The sequence below is a fragment of the Mercenaria mercenaria genome, chromosome 6 (assembly GCF_021730395.1).
Source record: "Mercenaria mercenaria strain notata chromosome 6, MADL_Memer_1, whole genome shotgun sequence".
Lineage (NCBI taxonomy): Eukaryota > Metazoa > Mollusca > Bivalvia > Venerida > Veneridae > Mercenaria > Mercenaria mercenaria.
The window spans coordinates 71,507,565-71,528,105 of NC_069366.1; the positions used below are offsets into that span (position 1 = coordinate 71,507,565).

Below are 20,541 nucleotides of genomic sequence, written 5' to 3' on the forward strand. Positions count from 1 at the left end.
AACCAATGTTTTCTCACTTATAAATGATATACAAATGCCAATTTTTGCAAGGTTATAGTAAGTTGCTTTAAGACTTGGCGTTTTTGAGGAATTACACTAAAATCTATAAAGTCAGTACAAAATTTTTAGTCTTATTATAACAACTCAATAACTTCTTATAATGACTTATAAAGCTCATGACAAGTTATAATAACTTTTAAATCTTGTAATAATGACTTAGAAAATTGACCCCCAAGACAACAGGGGTAATCTACTTCATCAGCTCAATCATGCTGTCCAGTTCCGAGTCAAGTGGTTCTACAGGTATAGAGTGGAAACCAATTACTCTACCGTCTGACTGACTAAATGTGCAAATCAAGATGCCTCCAAAAAATATATAAATAGTTAACAATGTGTAGGTTCCCAGAGCTCCAGATAAGCTGCGTTAATTGCGTATTTACGCAATTAAAATTGCAGAAAACCCAATTGAATTCATACAGTGTGCGTACTGAAACGCAATTAAAATTCCTAATACCCAATTCGTAAAAAATAGCTTGCGTATCGCATTTTCCTTATAACTAGAACGGGTACGAGACTTTAGCGCTAGATTTGACTGACTGGTTATACGTTACTGCAGAACAGGTTGCAATTTATCGGAAAAATAACAGGACCATTCAGTCGGCTGATCGGTGTTATTTGGACGCTTTGTAAACAATTTTACGCCGATAAAATGGAAAGAGGTTGCAGGAAAAAACATTAGTGGGATAATTTGCTGTTCAACAATGACAGTTATCTGTTTGTGACGATGTAGTGTCACCAATACTGGATGACATCTTTTGGGAGAATGCATATTGCGGTGACCAAATCGTTCGGGATATTGTTGATGAACTGATCTCAGACTGCATTAAAAGTGAAAAAGAAAACAACAGTATGAAACATTCATTACAATTTTAAATACATTTTTGTATTAAACATTGAAGGGCGCCATTAAAGTACTTAGTCAGTCCTGTTTAATGATATATACCATGTATACTGTAAGCAAACAAGAGGGCCAAGATGGCCCTAGGTCGCTCACCTAAGAAACACTCCATAACAGTGTAAAACATGTTTAACCTAGTGATTTCATGGAAACAAATATTCTGACCAATTTTCATTAAGATTGGACCAAAAAATTGGTCTCTTGCGATAAAACAAGCATTTTCTTAGATATGACCTAGTTTTTGACCCTAGATGACCCATGTTCAAACTCGACCTAGATTTTATCAAGGCAATCATTCTGACCAAAATTCATGAAGATCAACTGAAAAATACAGCCTCTTTCACATACAGAAGTTTTTTCTTTGATTTGACCAAGTGACCTAGTTTTTGACCTCAGATGACCCATATTCAAATTCGACCTAGATTTCATTAAGGCAATCAACCTGACCAAATTTCATAAATATCAACTGAAAAAAACAGACTCTATCGCATACACAAGATTTTTCTTTAATTTGACCTAGTGACCTAGTTTTTGACCTCAGATAACCCATATTCAAAACCGACCTAGTTTTCATCAAGGCAATCACTCTGACCAAATTTCATGAAGATCAATTGAAAAATACATCCTCTATTGCATACACAATGTTTTTCTTCGATTTGACCTTGTGACCTAGTTTTTGACCCTATATGACCCATTTTCGAAATCAGCCTAGATTTTATCAAGGTAATCATTCTGGCTAAATTTCATGAAGATCAGTTGAAAAATACAGCCTCTATTGCATACACAAGGTTTTTCTTTGATTTGACCTAGTGACCTAGTTTTTGATCCCAGATGACCCATTTTCGAACTTGGTCTAAATTTCATCAAGGCAATCATTCTGACCAAACTTCATCAAGATCAGTTGAAAAATACAGCCTCTATTGAATACACAAGGTTTTTCTTTGATTTGACCTAGTGACCTAGTTTTTGACCCCAGATGACCCATTTTCGAACTTGGTCTAAATTTCATCAAGGCAATCATTCTGACCAAAATTCATGAAGATCAATTGAAAAGTACAGCCTCTATCGCATACACAAGGTTTTTACGTGATATGACCTAGTGACCTAGTTTTTGACCCCAGATGACCCATTTTCGAACTCGGCCTAGATTTCATCAAGGTAATCAATCTGACCAAAATTCATGAAGATTAATTGAAAAATACCGCCTCTATCGCATACACAAGGTTTTTCTTTGATTTGACCTAGTGACCTAGTTTTTGATCCGAGATGACCCATTTTCGAACTCGGCCTAGATTTCATCAAGGCAATCATTCTGACCAAAATTCATGAAGATCAATTGAAAAATACAGCCTCTATCGCATACACAAGGTTTTTCTTTGATTTGACCTAGTGACCTAGTTTTTGACCCGAGATGACCCATTTTCGAACTCGGCCTAGATTTCATCAAGGTTATCATTCTGACCAATATTCATGAAGAAGCATTGAAAAATACAGCCTCTATCGCATACACAAGGTTTTTCTTTGATTTGACCTAGTGACCTAGTTTTTGACCCGAGATGACCCATTTTCGAACTCGGCCTAGATTTCATCAAGGCAATCATTCTGACCAATATTCATGAAGATTAATTGAAAAATACCACCTCTATCGCATACACAAGGTTTTTCTTTGATTTGACCTAGTGACCTAGTTTTTGACCCGAGATGACCCATTTTCGAACTCGGCCTAGATTTCATCAAAGTTATCATTCTGACCAATATTCATGAAGATTAAATGAAAAATACAGCCTCTATCGCATACACAAGGTTTTTCTTTGATTTGACCTAGTGACCTAGTTTTTGACCCGAGATGACCCATTTTCGAACTCGGCCTAGATTTCATCAAGGTTATCATTCTGACCAATATTCATGAAGATTAATTGAAAAATACAGCCTCTATCGCATACACAAGCTAAATGTTGACAGACGACGGACGACAGACGACGGACGACGGACATCGAGCGATCAGAAAAACTCACCTGAGCATTGCTCAGGTGAACTAAAAAATACTCAATTGTTAGTGCGAGATTGGTATAATACCCAATTGGTTTTAGCAAATACCCAATTACTTCTGAAAAGGCTGGGTAATGATACTATTTTTACCCAATTCAAATTTCCAATACCCAATTCAGACAAAAAGTGATGGGTAAATACCCAATTGCACCAAAAGCTTATCTGGAGCTCTGGGTTCCTGTGACCTTGACCTCTGATTTATTGTTCCAAACAAGAGGGCCAAGATGGCCCTAGGTCGCTCACCTAAGAAACACTCCATAACAGTGTAAAACACGTTTGACCTAGTGATTTCATGGAAACAAATATTCTGACCAATTTTCATTAAGATTGGACCAAAAAATTGGTCTCTTGCAATAAAACAACCATTTTCTTAGATATGACCTAGTTTTTGACCCTAGATGACCCATGTTCAAACTCGACCTAGATTTTATCAAGGCAATCATTCTGACCAAAATTCATGAAGATCAACTGAAAAATACAGCCTCTATCACATACAGAAGTTTTTTCTTTGATTTGACCAAGTGACCTAGTTTTTGACCTCAGATGACCCATATTCAAATTCGACCTAGATTTCATTAAGGCAATCAACCTGACCAAATTTCATAAAAATCAATTGAAAAAAACAGTCTCTATCGCATACACAAGATTTTTCTTTAATTTGACCTAGTGACCTAGTTTTTGACCTCAGATAACCCATATTCAAAATCGACCTAGATTTCATCAAGGCAATCACTCTGACCAAATTTCATGAAGATCATTGAAAAATACATCCTCTATTGCATACACAATGTTTTTCTTCGATTTGACCTAGTGACCTAGTTTTTGACCCCAGATGACCCATTTTTGAACTCGGCCTAGATTTTATCAAGGTAATCATTCTGGCTAAATTTCATGAAGATCAGTTGAAAAATACAGCCTCTATTGCATACACAAGGTTTTTCTTTGATTTGACCTAGTGACCTAGTTTTTGACCCCAGATGATCCATTTTCGAACTTGGTCTAAATTTCATCAAGGTAATCATTCTGACCAAAATTCATGAAGATCAATTGAAAAATACAGCCTCTATTGCATACACAAGGTTTTTACGTGATATGACCTAGTGACCTAGTTTTTGACCCAAGATGACCCATTTTCGAACTCGGCCTAGATTTCATCAAGGTAATCATTCTGACCAAAATTCATAAAGATCAATTGAAAAATACCGCCTCTATCGCATACACAGGTTTTTCTTTGATTTGACCTAGTGACCTAGTTTTTGACCCAGATGACCCATTTTCAAACTCGGCCTAGATTTCATCAAGGAAATCATTCTGACCAAAATTCATGAAGATCAATTGAAAAATACAGCCTCTATCGCATACACAAGGTTTTTCTTTGATTTGACCTAGTGACCTAGTTTTTGACCCGAGATGACCCATTTTCGAACTCGGCCTAGATTTCATCAAGGCAATCATTCTGACCAAAATTCATGAAGATCAATTGAAAAATACAGCCTCTATCGCATACACAAGGTTTTTCTTTGATTTGACCTAGTGACCTAGTTTTTGACCCGAGATGACCCATTTTCGAACTCGGCCTAGATTTCATCAAGGTTATCATTCCGATCAATATTCATGAAGAAGAATTGAAAAATACAGCCTCTATCGCATACACAAGGTTTTTCTTTGATTTGACCTAGTGACCTAGTTTTTGACCCGAGATGACCCATTTTCAAACTCGGCTTAGATTTCATCAAGGTTATCATTCTGACCAATATTCATGAAGATTAATTGAAAATACCGCCTCTATCGCATACACAGGTTTTTCTTTGATTTGACCTAGTGACCTAGTTTTTGACCCGAGATGACCATTTTCGAACTCGGCCTAGATTTCATCAAGGTTATCATTCTGACCAATATTCATGAAGATTAATTGAAAAATACAGCCTCTATCGCATACACAAGCTAAATGTTGACAGACGACAGACGACAGACGACAGACGACAGACGACGGACGACAGACGCCGGACATCGAGCGATCAGAAAAACTCACCTGAGCATTGCTCAGGTGAGCTAAAAATAAAAGGGGTCTACTTCATAAGCCCAATCATGCTATAAAGTTTGAAGGTTCTGAGTCATTACGTTCTCCATTTATAGACTGGAAATTGTTTTCAAGGTTCAGGCCCCAGCCACCTTGATCTTTGACCCAGAAAAATAGGGTCTTTATTTCATAAGCCTAATCATGCCACCACATTTGAATGTTCTGGGTCTAGTGGTTCTCAAGTAATTAACTGGAAACCATTTTCAAGTTCAGGCCCCTGTCACCTTGACCTTTGACTCCCAGAACAATAGGGGTCTTTACTTCATAAGCCCAATCGTGCTACCATATTTGAATGTTCTGGGTGTAGTGGTCAAAATGATTTCATAGTAAGTAAGTTTTGAGCAATTAGATTCAAATGAGAAAAACCATAATGAAACTATTATACTTCATGTATTATTTGAATAAAGATATAATTAGAGACTTTGTAACACAACACTGTACTGTTCGGCAAGTTTCTAGACTCAGCATATTTTTCAGGATTTAACTACAACTGCATATAAATTTTATGCCTACATACTGACTGACAAGAGCAAAACAATACTCCTGTCTACCTATTCTTCAACAGCTGGCATGATATATATATATATCAGGTTATAATGAATACTGTTGTTCTTACCCAGTCTCCCAGGTAGTCATCTTGAAATTGCTGCAATGTCATATTATGGTAGGTTTTTAAAGGATCTAGAAGCTGTTCCCTGGGTACATGGATCTGAAAAGGAAAAACATAAAATGTAATTTGTAAAAATGATCTCGAGTCCTTCCATTTGAACTTCTACTTTGTCAATTCCCAAGTTGAGAGATCAAGCCAGTAGTGGCAAGGTTTTAACTCTTATCAAAATAATACAAAATATATTTTTTACTGTGATCTGGTATTTTTTGTGAAGCTGTGAGACATATTGGCCTACAATGTATAACAATAATAGCACTACCCGAAAGTATTCATTATTAAGAATATCCCCACTGGGTGAATATAGTGAAAAAAATCTATCAAAAAGATTTCAACATTTATAGTACTTTTGGATATCAAGGCAAAACAAGAGGGTCATGATGTCCCTGGATCGCTCACCTGAGTAATATGAGCCACATGTTTCAAATGGCAAACTGATGCAAAAATATAAAGAAAGTAGGTCAGTAGATCATATTCATGGTTACTAAAAGTCAGTTTTAAGATCTGTGTGCTAAACTGTATATGTCATCCAAATTTCAAGGTTGTATCTTAAAATAAGAGATCACAGAGTGATCTTGGCGCCCACCATTGAGCCATTTTTGAATGTTCCACATTTCAAGATTAGGTCAAAATTAATGTCAAATTTCATTTCTGTACACAACACTGTGCATGTGGTCCAAATTTGAAAGATGTAGCTTGAGAAATGTGGAAGTAGGTCACTACATCAATTTCAAGGTCAAAGTTCATTTTGGTATAAAAAAAACTATGCATGTGCTTCAAATTTGAAGGCTGTAGCTTGAGAAATATGAAAGTAGGTACTAGGTAAAAATCAATGTCAAATTTCAATTTAGAACACAAAAATATGCATGTGGTCCAAATCTGAAGCCTTGTAGCTTCAGAAATGTGAATGTAGGTCACTAGGTCAATCTCAAGATCAAAGTTCATTTCGGTACACAAAACTACGCATGTGGTCCAAATTTGAAGGCTGTAGCTTAAGTAATGTGAAAGTAGGTCACTAGGTCAAAATCAAGGTCAAATTTTATTTCGGAACACAAAACTATGCATGTGGTCCAAATTTGAAGCCTGTACCTTCAAAAATGTGAAAGTAGGTCACTAGGTCAAGGTCAAAGTTTTTTTCAGTGCACAAAACTATGCAGGTGGTCCAAATTTGAAGGCTAGAGCTACAGAAATGTGAAAGTAGGTCACTAGGTCAAAATCAAGGTCAACATATGTCAAGGTTCATCTTGCCATTCAAAACTATACATGTGGTCCAAATATTGTAGGTTACTGATAAGAAAATTTTAAAAGCTTTTCCCTATATAAGTCTATATGAACCATATGACCTCGGGGGTGGGGCCATATTTGACCCTTGGGGTATAATTTGGACAAACTTGGTAGAGAACCACTAGATGATGCTACATTACAAATATCAAAGCCCTAGGCACTGTGGTTTGGACAAGAAGATTTTCAAAGTTTTTCCCTATATAAGTCTATGTAAACCATGACCCCCAGGGCGGGGCCATATTTGACCCTAGGGGAATAATTTGAACAATCTTAGTAGAAGACCAGTAGATGATGTCGCATACAAAATATCAAAGCCCTAGGCATTGTGGTTTGGACAAGAAGATTTTCAAAGTTTTTCCCTATATAAGTCTATGTAAACCATGACCCCCAAGGGCGGGGCCATATTTGACCCTAGGGGAATAATTTGAACAATCCTAGTAGAAGACCACTAGGTGATGTCGCATACAAAATATCAAAGCCCTAGGCCCTGTGGTTTTGGACAAGAGGTTTTTCAAAGTTTTTCCCTATATAAGTCTATATAAACCATGTGACCCCAGGGGTGGAGCCATATTTGACTCCAGTGAAATAATTTGAATCACCTTGGTAGAGGACCACTAGATGATGCTACACACCAAATATCAAAGCCCTAGGCTCTGTGGTTTTGGACAAGAAGATTTTCAAAGTTTTTCCCTATATAAGTCTATGTAAATTATAAAAAATAAACAAAGGGCCATAACTCACTCAAAAATTGTTGAACCAGTCTGATTTTCAGGGGGACACAACTAGGGTACCAATACATCATTCTGACAAAGTTTGGTCAAAATCCTCCCAGTAGTTTCTGAGGAGATGCGATAACGAGAAATTGTTAACGGACGGAAGGATGACAGACCACGGACGCAGAGTGATTTGAATAGCCCACCATCTGATGATGGTGGGCTAAAAACAAGAAAGTAGGTCAGTATGTCAAGTTCACAGTCAGGTGACCCCTAATCACTTGGGGTCATCAGGTAATTATAATTAAACAGTCTAGGAACTATGATCTAATAATGTTTAAGTACTTTTTCCTATATAACTCATATAACAAGTGACCCCCAGGGAGGGGCCTCTTTTCACCCACGGGGTATAATTTGAACATCTTGTAAGAGATCCACTAGGCAATGCTACACACCAAATATCAAAGGCCTATGCCTTGAACTTCAGGACAAGAAGATTTTTAATTTTCTTCCTATATCAATCTATGTTAAACTTGGGACCCCTAGGGCATGGCCTCTTTTCATCCCTTGGGCATAATTTGAACAATTTTATCAGAGGAAAACTAGGCAAGTCAACATACCAAATATCAAAAGCCTACACCTTGCAGTTTCAAGCAAAAAGATTTTTCCTATATAAGTCTATGCAAACATGTTATAATTTTAACAATTGTGGTAGAGGACCACAAGGCAATGCAACAAACCAAATATCAAAAGCCTAGGCCTTGCAGTTTCAGACAAGATTTAAAAAAAAAAATTCCTATATAAGTCTATGTAAAACTTGAGACCCCTGAGGCAGGGCCTCTTTAAACCCCATGGTAAAAATTTGAATAATTTTGGTAGAGGACCACAAGGCAATGTTACACACTAAATATCAAAGACCTAGGTCTTGTGGTTTTAAACAGGAAGATTTTTAAAGTGTTTTCCTATATAAGTCTATGCAAAACTTGGGATCCCCGGGTCTGGGCCTCTTTTCACCCCAGGAGCATAAATGGAACAATTTTCATAGAGGACAATTAGATGATGTACCATGCCAAATATCAAGGCTCTAGGCCTTGCAGATTTGGACACTGTCAAGAAGATTTTTACAGTTTTTCCTTTTGGTTGCATGGCAACCAGAGTTCTATATGGAATTCACTTCTTTGAACAATTTTGAAAGGGAACCACCCAAGGATCATTCCTGTGAAGTTTGGTGTAAATCTGCTTAGTGGTTTTCAAGAAGGTTTTTTTTAGAAATTGTTGACGGACAGACAACACACGACTGACGACGGACATTATGTGGTCATAAAAGCTCACCATGAGTCTTTGGCTCAGGTGAGCTAAAAAGAGCTATTCGAAAAACAGGTATGCACCCAGCCCATGACTGGTTGTCCCATTTTTTAGTCCTGTGAATTTTATGACCTTGACCTATCAACCCCAAAAACAGTCAGCTACTGTAAGTGTACTTATATTAGCGCAGCTAAATTTTAGTGCAAATGCCTTAAATTGAGTAGTTTCGACTTATTAGCACGTACTTGTATTTACGTACTTGTATTAATCAGTATCACCGGCGCTAAAATAGCCAATTGGTGGTTGAATGGTATTCGTAATGAAATCGACCAGGCATGTAAATGAACATGCATAGGTCTACAGTATGACATAAAATCTACATTCATTTAAATCAGTGTTAATTTGTATACTGTAAATTTGTACATGTATACAGTTCAGAATGACGATAATTGTTTGTTTTCAAATTTACACTTGGTTTTCAAAGCAGTAAAATGTTATGGTGACATTCGTAATTAGCACAACCATACAAACTTGAGATCTACTCCAAAGGTTTTATATACCATGTTTTCAGACAATGGCGAAGATAAAAATTTTTTAACTTAATTTACAAAAATAGATGACTTTTGTAATAACATTAAAACAGGTCAAATTATTCTATTAAAAAATTTCTGCAGAATATTAGTTATGAATGCAGTTATTGCCCTATTTACACAATAAATAGATATTTTTCTGTGTTCTATTGCATTGTAATTACATATTTTCAACACTTATATATAAATATCACTTTTTTAAAGAAAGCCTTTCAATAACAAAAATTTAATTGTATGACTTCTACTAATCCCCAACGATAACGTGGTTCCCGCCGAAACGCGAGGACGAGTCTAATTCATGATAACGGATGAAATAACCATTCATAATGCTTGCACATTACTTGACAAGTAAATATTAGTATTTCTTTCATTTCAAATACCCACTAAGTATATGGCAACATAGCTCAATTGGGCGAAAGGCAGATAATAATTGGGTACAAGCAGATCGTTTTGTGGGTTCGAATCCTCACGAGTGTTTTTTTTCTTTTTTTAGATTTTTTTTCCTTTTTGTTTTCCGTATTTTTGTTTCTTTCTTTGATGGACTCCACTTTCGGTGTATGTGCGTGCGTCCGTACGATTTTGCCCGGACCATAACTTTGACATCTTGTTTATATTTCGCATTAATATTCAATGAGAAGGGTGTCATGCGCAAACCCCATGTTCCTATCTCAAAGGTCAAATTAAAGTTTGTCCGGAGCATTTTTTCTTCGTGCATGGTAGGATTTTGATGTAACTTGGCATCAATGTTCACCATTATAAGACGGAGTGTCATGCGTAAGAAGCAGGTCCCAAGGTCAAGGTCACACTTAGAGGTCAAAGGTGCTGGTGGGCTCGACATTCTGCCCGTGGGCATACTTGTATTTGTATATATGTCTTTATATAAGACACTAGTATGTTCATTATTTGCATGGCTTAGTGCATTTAATAATATCATCTTTGTTTTGTAATACACCTTCCGATCTGTCATCTCGCCTTTAGATACCTCTGTCGTGTTGTCACAGAGCTCATGAAGGAATCTTAATTTTTATTCAAAAGTGAAAAAAAAAATAAATGTTGATGCTGAGTTTCGAACCCACACGGCAAAACATCTGTTGAACATGGACTGTATGCTTTACCACTGAGCTAATTCTTAACTGGTACAAAACCTCCAAATATTTAGATTGTAACATGTTAGTAAAATGTTGAATTCCCTATGTTCCATTTTAATCTATTTATAGTCATGTTTGTAAATATCAAGTTATCGTTGGGGCATAGTACTTTATTGGAAATATCTGTATATTTAACATACTGTGGTAAAAAGTAGATATGCGAGAGCAGTTTAGAAGCAAAAATAGGACATGTAAGTGAAGTACAGAAACAGAAGAAGACCAACTGAAACTAGGAAAACATGACAAGTATCACACACACCACAGATTTACAATGCACTGCTTGTGCTATTACCATATCCTTTAAAACAATTGAAAAAATGAGATACTAATTTCAATACTTACTTATACACATATGGCTACATGACTGACTATTTAATTGGTAATTTTCAATTTTCAGTCTTAAAACTACTGCAACCTGCATCTTTATTAAATGGCCATAAAAACGATTGCATGATATCATCCTATGATGAATCATAGCTTCAAAGTGTTATCAAGTTACAGAAAAATTGTTAGAGAACGATGTCCAGCCTCATGTCCATTGTAACATTTGTAGACTTTGATTTAATGAACCTAAAAGTTAGGTATCTACAGGCAACTAAAAAAGTATGACAACCACAAACCCAAGCATTCACAAGTTATTGATAAAAAACAGAATAGTGTAATGACAGACTGACAAACTACTAACATATTGACCACCTGGAGCCAAAAAACATACATTCTCTTCATTAAAGGGGCATAATACAGTATTGCTAGGTCATACTATTCTAGTAGAGTACATACCACAGCCAGTTTTTGTTCAAAGTCGTAGAGATTTCGAACACTTTCTTCCACATTGTCTCCTGCTCCTAGAAGTTTAGCAAAACCTGTTGCATACTCTATGTACGCTCTTTTTAGTATCTCATAGTTTGTGTGATTGCTGAAATATTCTTTCGAATCACTCAGAGTTAGCCCGGACTGTTCAAACTGAAAAAAATTTAGTTGGTACTGAGACTGAAATCCTGTGAAATCGTACCAATTTCTGTGCATGAAATTCAATGGTTTTGATCAAATACATACATAACCACAAAAAACGAACTTGAACCAATTATTTTACGCAGGTAAATGTAATTCATATCCTTATAAATTCATTTCTTAACATACAGCACACATAATGACTATTGGCAATATATGAATGAAAATACATTATTCCTGTGTCCAATTTCACCAATTTCTACTATTAATGTAGGACTGAAAAAAACACATGGCTTTTCATATGTATCAGCTGGAAAATACAGAAACTGTATACACAGAATACACAATCAAGCAGGACTAGACCATTATCATTACAGGTCCAATACCATAACCAGTTACAGGGAATACTGTAGTAGTATAAGCCCCACTTACCTTTATCATATATCGACCGCTGTTTTTCTCGTCTGTAGATATCCCCATTGAAAATAATGAGCTCAATCCATATCTATGTGTTAGTAGAAAGGCATCTTCTATATCCCACTTGTCAGGGTCAAATGTACCCGACACAGGGTCTGAAGTCATACCCCAACTTCCAAGCTCACCAATAAGCTGGAAAAAATAATAATGTGTGTGTGGTTGATAGGGGGAGCTCTGTGACTTTTTGTATTCCTCAAATTATCTAAAGTTTAAGTTAATACCTTGAATATCTATAAAGTCTTGCACCAGCTAAGATATATGTGGGAAAAATATCTGGGACAAATTTGATCTTTGAGCTTGGATTTGTGATCTTGAATTTTGCCTCACCAGTACCTAAGTTTAAAGTAAATACTTTATGTAAACGTTTATCATGACATATCCAGAAAATTATATACCTGGTTGACAGTTTCTGTCGATTTCACCGACCTTCTTCAGAACTGTGACGACTTCTGGTTACAGACCTGCTGGACAGGTCAGAGTGAACTAACTGTCCGTAAATGGTGTTGAGGGAGTAGGGCCCCTGGTCCCTATTCATCATTGGTTTGCTGCTCGCGATCCAGATGGCTTCCATCACTTGGCTTACTCTCTGGTTGTCCTCCCTATCGATTACTTTCACACCCTCCCAGTTAATTACATGGTTGGTTCTTGATGTGTGATCAGTTATTGCACTTTTGTTAAAAGTGTTCTCTGAGTTCTTTCTTTCTGATCTAGTGTAAATAGCTGGTAAGTTTAAAGAGTCTTTCTTGTGTTCTGATAATCTTGTTCCAAACTTTCTACCAGTCTCTCCAACATTATACACTTTCACAATTCTTGCAACTGATGCTGTATACACACTCACAGATGTTCTCTAGTCCTTGGGATGCACTAATAAATTTCTAAAAGTTTGGTGGGGGCACATGGCTGTTGATATGCCATATTTCCTATATATTCTACTCACTGTCTCTGGCACTGTTTGTACATAGGACAGAACTACCATCCCTTTGCTCTTTTCCTCCGAGTCCTTTTTACCATTTCCCTTCTTCTTTTCCGGTTTATTTTTAATATCTTTCTCCACCTTTTTTATGGCCCATTTGGGATACCCACATTTCACTAAAGCTGTTTTAAATGTTCTTTTTCTCTGATTTTGTCCTCCTCTTAAGTGACCACACTATTACATCTGTCCAGCAGAGTTCTTATCACAGAATATTTGTGTTGTAAAGGATGGCGAGAATCAAACTGAAGATATTGGTCAGTGTGAGTCTTCTTCCTATACACAAGTAACTTTATTGATCCATTCGGCTGTCTTACATTAAGTGTGTCTAGAAAGGGAATCTTACCATCTTCCTCTGCCTCATGAGTGAATTGAATGCTGCTGGTAGTATCCACTTTGTTCAAATTGTCAGTAAGGTGCTGAACCTGTCCCTTTCTGATTATTTCCAGTACATCATCCACATACCTTTTCCATAGTTCTGGTCGACAGTCTAGAGGTGCAGTCGCTATAGCCTGTTTTTCAAGAAATTCCATAAGGAGGTTAGCGACAATGGGTGAAACGGGACTACCCATGGCGGTGCCAAATTTCTGTTGGCATATTTGGTCATGGAAGGTGAAGTAAGTGGATCGCGAGTAAGTGGATCGCGAGCAGCAAACCAATGATGAACAGGGACCAGGGGGCCTACTCCCTCAGCACCATTTACGGACAATTAGTTCACTCTGACCTGTCCAGCAGTGAACCAGTCCGTAACCGAAAGTCATCACAGTTCTGAGGAAAGTCGGTGAAATCGACCGAAACTGTCAACCAGGTATATAATTTTCTGGATTATGTCATGATTAACGTTTACATAAACTACATCTACTATCCTGATGAACCTCATTAACGATTAAAGTAAATATGTTACTAAGCCATTCTTGCCTACCTAGCGGGGAAAGTATACATTTGTCCAAGCACGCACCGGGGACAGATATTCCTGTCTTTCCCTAGGGAAAAACCTTGTCTAAAAGAGCGTGCATTTAGGTGACGTCACATTGTACTTGCACTATTGTGACATCATAAACTATATTAGTAATGTCAGGAAATACCAAAATCTTTTTGTCTCCACGATCTGTTTTGAATGTGATAGGCAAGAAAAAAGATCTAACATGTCTGCCTGTGTAAGACAGTTGTTTTCCCAACCCTCAGGACAGTTTTGATAAAAAAACCTCGCTAACGCTCAGTTTTCCATTCCACACTGTCCCTCAGGTAGGGAAAACCCTGTCTTACACTGGCAGGCATGTAAGATCCTAATATGCTTTGGACATGAAATATGACAGACATAATAGGACTGATGGACAGACACAGGCACCATTACAATATGTCTGCTTTTCAAAAATAGCCCTATAAATTTTAAAATGAAAATTCAAAATTTTCAAGAGCAAATTATTTGCACAGAATCATTTCATGTTACAGAAGCGATGACTCAAATATAACAAGGCAGTCTGAAAGACAGCTATATGCCCCGCCGCTGATATGGATAGTGGCTCAAACCTTTGACCCTGAGTTGTGACCTTGACCTTGAGCCACCATGGCCAACTCATGGGTTTTGCAAATTGTCTTGATGAGGTGATCATTTGATCCAAGTTTCATGATTATCCTTCAAGGAGTTTAGGAGATACAGAGCGAACACAAAATGGAAGGCTCAATCTTTTACCTCAAGTTGTGACCTTGACCTTCAGCCTACATGGCTGACTCATAGGTTCTGGACATCGTCTTGATGAGGTGATCATTTGATCCAAGTTTCATGATTATCCTTCAAGGGGTTTAGGAGATACAGAGCGGACACGAAATGGAAGGCTCAAACTTTTGACCTTGAGTTGTGACCTTGACCTTGAGCTGACATGGCTGACTCATGGGTTCTGCATATCATCTTGATGAGGTGATCATTTGGCCTAAGTTTCATGATTATCCTTCAAGGGGTTTAGGAGATACAGAGCTGACCAAAATGGAAGGCTCAAACCTTTGACCTTGAGTTGTGTCCTTGACCTTGAGCCGACATGGCTGACTCATGGGTTCTGCACATCACCTTGATAAGGTGATCATTTGACCCAACTTTCATGAAAATCCTTCAAGGGGTTTAGGAGATACAGAGCAGACACAAAATGGAAGGCTCAAACCTTTGACCTTGAGTTGTGACCTTGACATTGAGCGGACATGGCTGACTCATGGGTTCTGCACATCATCTTGATGAGGTGATCATTTGACCCAACTTTCATGAAAATCCTTCAAGGGGTTTAGGAGATACAGAGCGGACACAAAATGTTACAGAATGACGGAAGAACTGAAGGAGACCCTTCCTATAACCCCCCACCACTTGTGGCGGGGGATTAAAAACAACACAAGTTGTAAAACCTACCTTTAACACTGGGCCTTTACCAGCTTTTTTGATCTCTTTTTCATCCATGCACATATCATAAAAGGTTTTAGCTTTATGAATAGCACTTGACTTGACACCTTTGTACAACTTCTCATCTTCTTCTAGAACCTGAAGATGAAATTTGAACTTCCATATTTTTATCTTTTTCAAAAGAAGTGGGCCGTGGTTGCCCTAGATTGCTGAGTGAACAATTCTGGTAGAGAGTGTGTGTGTTTGGGTTTAGGTCTTTTCAAACATTTTTGAAACATATGAACAAATTATTCTGTCAGTCCTAGCAAGAGTACTACTGGTACAATTTTTTATGTCCTTGGTATGACGCAGCCAGGGATCGAACATACAGCCTCTGGCACTCAAAAGCTGGTGCTCGATCACTAGGCTACCAAGGCGGTATTCTGGCAGAGAGCCAAACATGGAAAATATATGTGAAATTATTCTAAAATTCTGCTAGTGGACTCCTAATAGGAACAATCTACAGACCTGTCATAAAGTTTAGATTTGAGGACTTTCCTGTATAGACAGGTTCTGTAGAATGCAATTTAAAGAATTATCTATCAGAATTCTGCTTATTGCTATACTGTTTTATGAATCGAAAAACATTTCATTTTGGTATACAGCTGATTCGTGTGAATTCACCTACCAGTAGTCATGATAAAAAAGAACAAAAAAAGAATATATTATATCAAGATGTTAAAAGTTGTCTTATTTTCCAGGATATCTTTGGGTTGATAAAATATACGTCTGAACAAGTTGTTCCATTTTCATGATAAATGGGTTCTGGTTTATGATGGGTAGAGACATGGGATGAAGATTTCCCTATTGAAAGGAGAAATACATAGGAGACAATAAAAATATGCTCGGTTTTGAGATACATGTATTTCCTTTTAAGAGGGGTTTTAGGGTATATAATTCTCACAACTTAACATACCTCGCGCAATTTTTTCTTAATCTCATCACCAATTTGAGAAAAAGACCCATATTTTGACTTTGATGGAGGAATCGGTGTCATCTTTTCCCAATTACCACAAGAGAATGTGTAGAAATCCTCACAGGGGTCAACAGTTGTGTCCATCTTGTTTACGATATAAGCTGATCCCTTCACACATTCTTCTGTTGTACATATCTGCATGGGGAGAGAGACAGTAGTTTAGTTTCTACTAATTTGTTTTAGCTCCATTAAGCTGAAAGTTCTTAGCTTGTTTGGATCAATCTTGAATCCTCTTTATTACTAGTGTCATACCAGGTGTGTTCTTGACTGAAGTGGGGCTGGAACCACAACATCCTGGGATTAGTTGCCATCATCTTTACCACTAGACCACTGCTCTCCTTAAATACAGTGCAACTACTTGGAATCATAACTAATATTTTTCACTTCAATCTTAACAACCAAAGTGAATAATGTAAAAGTTCATGGTATCTATACCTATAACGAAAAAAATCGAACAGGTTTGAAACTAACTTGAGGGCTAAGGTGCAGTAAAGCATGTTTTACCATTTTTTGGGGGTGTATTGGTCGCATTTTTTCACTCATTTTGCTGCCTGAAAAAGTTCCTGCGACTTATACTACAGAACATTGCAAGCAGAATTTTTTTCAACTGTGGCACTTGCAAAATTAGGTGCATTTCTCATTAACAAATAAAATGGTAAAAAAGATCTCAATTTCGGCAGTGTTTCAATGAACAGCGGTCAATGTTCGAAATTCGCTGTAGTCCAATAGCCTGTGGCTACCGAATTTCAGCTTGGGCTACTGATTTTCCGCAGACACAAGCCCGACCAAGCTACCAGACTACCGAATTTTCCTAATGTGATTAAAAACAAAACAACATGCTAATTAAATGTGTATAGCATTGTGATTTCATACAATCTTCATTAATAAAACGCTTATTGTTCAAGAATGCATCACACTTTGTCTAGATTAAGAAACGCTTATTGAATTATTGCTTTTTGCACTCGCATGTGTTGACAATCAAACGCAAAGTTTCAAAGACATAACCGCAGCACTAATTGGCTGAATACATTCACTTATGTTGTAACGGATAATCTGATTCACTTTCACACTTCTTGCGAAAACCTCACAAGTACCTAAAGTAGGTGGATCTTAAATTATGCTATCAGCATGTGTGTATGTGTGTGTGTATTCAACACTCATTTTCACATCATGCAAATTGTCAACAGTCCAAGTAGCGGTAATTGGCTAGTGCGTATCCTAAATAATTGGGCGTTTGAGGATAAAATTTGTTTGGCAAGGAGTGACAATTCCAATGATTTGGGACTCTAGCGATGCTGATCTAGACTGAAGTATTCAGAGTTAAAATTGTTAAAAAACATGGCAAACATAAATGTCTTTTCTTATCCCTTCAATCATGCACAGATGTCTGTAAAACAAAATGCTATATGGTTCAAAAATTAAATATTTTATGGTGTTAAAGTTCGGGCTAGTGAAATTGGTGTTGGGCTTGGAAAATTTCATATCTGGTAGCCAGAACTGGCGTGTGGATTCAAATCTGAATTTCGTACACTGAGCAGTTATTTTTAATTAGGTATATAGTAAATATCCCAAACAGGCCATTAAATTATGAATGACTACAATTCAATGCCGTACTTGCAGTTTGAATTATTTTTGCATCTACTATCGTTTTACTGGATGCCATTGACAGGTACTGGTACACCGGGTTGGATAAAATTCTGACAGGTCCATCCTCAAAAATAACCCTGTATACTTTCCACCAATCAAGTTCTGTTAATAATTCAGTCCACATCAACATGGCTACTGCCATTACAGTAAATACTGCTTGGAAAAATTCAAAATTTAACAGTGACTTATACACTGGAACTTATACACTGGAAATTTTCTGACCATTTCCAGAGCAGAAATTGTGTGCGAACTCTACAATACCACAACCAATACACCTCAAAGTATGGTATACATCAATGTCTCATTTATGAATATTTTTTCCTACTCAAGTATCATTCTGAACAATATTGATTGTCTATCAATGTAAACAGCTCAGGCATAATAAAATCCCACCATCACTTTAAAGCAGTTTTGGAAGTATATGATCTTCACCTCTTAGAAACCACCTTATTTGCAACTCAGTCAGTTATCCAGAATTATACTGCCATCTTTTCATGACATGTTATGAAATAATTTTTAACTTAACCTTCGTCCATTTCCCTGAATAACAATTCATTGTGTAAAAGTGACGAGAAAATTCCTAATATTGAATGCACAATTACAAAAGTTTACCCACCTGTGTTGCACCATGTGTTCTAAAATGTTGGAAAATGATAACAACAACTAAACATGTGAGAAGTATAACACCAAACACGAGCAGTATCTTCAGCTTATCATTCTGGCGCCGATGCTTCTTCCGTTCTTCATCTTCAACTGGATCTGAGGGAAACATAGGAAAATAAGGTACAATATAATTCAGGATCTTTTATGTGAGGAAAAGACTTAAAATTCTGACAAATTTTTGGAAAGTGCATTAATTATGAATAATATAAACATAATTAGGTGAAAACATACACACAAAAGAAATAATAGGCAGATATCCCCGAAGCACTGAAATATTCAACAACAAAAAATCTACACCAAACCTGACCTAGTACCTACAAACAGTCTGACCCAACCTCACCTCATTTTTTTCTAATCTCTGTGAAAACACAGGCCTTTGATTTGTGGTCTTTGTAACTAATGTGCGCGGAACAGACACATAAATGTTATACATGTACTTCAGCCAGTTGTGTATGTTAACATTGAATATTCAGTCACTTTAAAATGTAAAATATTGCATTATCTTTTCTTTGTCTGGAGGCAAACATCACATTCATGTAGTGTGAAAATTAAATATTTTGAGCAGTTTTCATTTTGATATCCTAACATTATACCTTTCTCATATATCAAAATAGCTAACAATAAGCAAGTATCATTTTCCTAGTCAGCCATTTATATATTAACCCTTAGCCTGCTGCAGGCGAATTTAACAGCCTTTGCAAACAGCTTGGAACCAGATCAGACGCCGATTAAATCGGCGTCTGATCAGGTTCCAAGCTGTTTGCTACTCTGACAATATTTCTTCCAATTTTGGAGCAAATTGAATGAACTTTACAATTTTAGCAGACGACATTTCCAGCAGACGACAATTTATCTAGCATGCTAAGGGTTAACTGGTTTTAACTGTAACATTACATTAACACCTACACAAGAGTCAATTAAGACTGTACTTTCTAATAACTTTAAATTAACAAACATCAAAAGAAAGACTTTTAGTGTACCACTGTAAATTAAAAGATATTGGAATAGAGTCATGATATTTGGATAAATATTACTTACCATTAACTTGACACCATTACATGTCAGATTAAAAGGTTCAAATTTGATTAACCTTTACCCTGCTAAAATTCTAAAATGGATTGGTTCGTCATTCAATTTGGGCAGTACCATTTATTATTTGAAGGGGTGTTCACTGAAAATGTACTGACTGAATAGCGAACAGTGCAGACCATGATCACACTGCATGGATGTGCAGGTTTATCTTGGTCTGCACTGGTCGCAAAGGCAAAATAACTTGCCACCAGCAGGCTCAAGATTAAAATTGTATCCATGAATCTACTTCAAAATGTTAACAAACTGAACTTTACAGCTTCATGCATAATGGACTCTTTTCAGAGCACATCAAGAGAAGCATTGTTTCAGAAAAGAGAAAAAATGTCCGAACAGAAAACATTAATAAATTGCCATTCTTCATTTTGACCAAGATTGAAAAAATACCACCTATATTTTTTCCAAACATATCCTGATTCTATTTGTTTTCATTTGAAAATAATAATTATCACTATTGTTTTTAACAAAACTAAAAGGGGGATTTGTATGCATTCAGATCAAAGTTAACTGAATAAATTTTGTCCAAGGGTCCTGAGGATATTGTCTTAC

The 20,541-nt window shown here is 36.7% G+C and overlaps 1 protein-coding gene across 8 annotated transcripts in view; it reads right to left on the bottom strand.

Moving 5' to 3' along the window:
- The window catches only part of LOC123548643 (endothelin-converting enzyme 1-like), a 73,215-nt gene that overhangs the window by 28,299 nt on the left and 24,375 nt on the right, over positions 1 to 20,541 (bottom strand). For all 8 annotated transcript variants that reach the window (XM_053546282.1, XM_053546285.1, XM_053546287.1 and 5 more), the window contains exons 3-8: positions 18,857 to 18,999; positions 16,534 to 16,728; positions 15,588 to 15,716; positions 12,178 to 12,354; positions 11,575 to 11,757; positions 5,704 to 5,796 (exon numbers count right to left, since the gene is read on the bottom strand). In XM_053546282.1, coding sequence (XP_053402257.1) covers positions 5,704 to 5,796; positions 11,575 to 11,757; positions 12,178 to 12,354; positions 15,588 to 15,716; positions 16,534 to 16,728; positions 18,857 to 18,999 — 920 coding nt within the window. The remainder of the gene's footprint in view (positions 1 to 5,703; positions 5,797 to 11,574; positions 11,758 to 12,177; positions 12,355 to 15,587; positions 15,717 to 16,533; positions 16,729 to 18,856; positions 19,000 to 20,541) is intronic.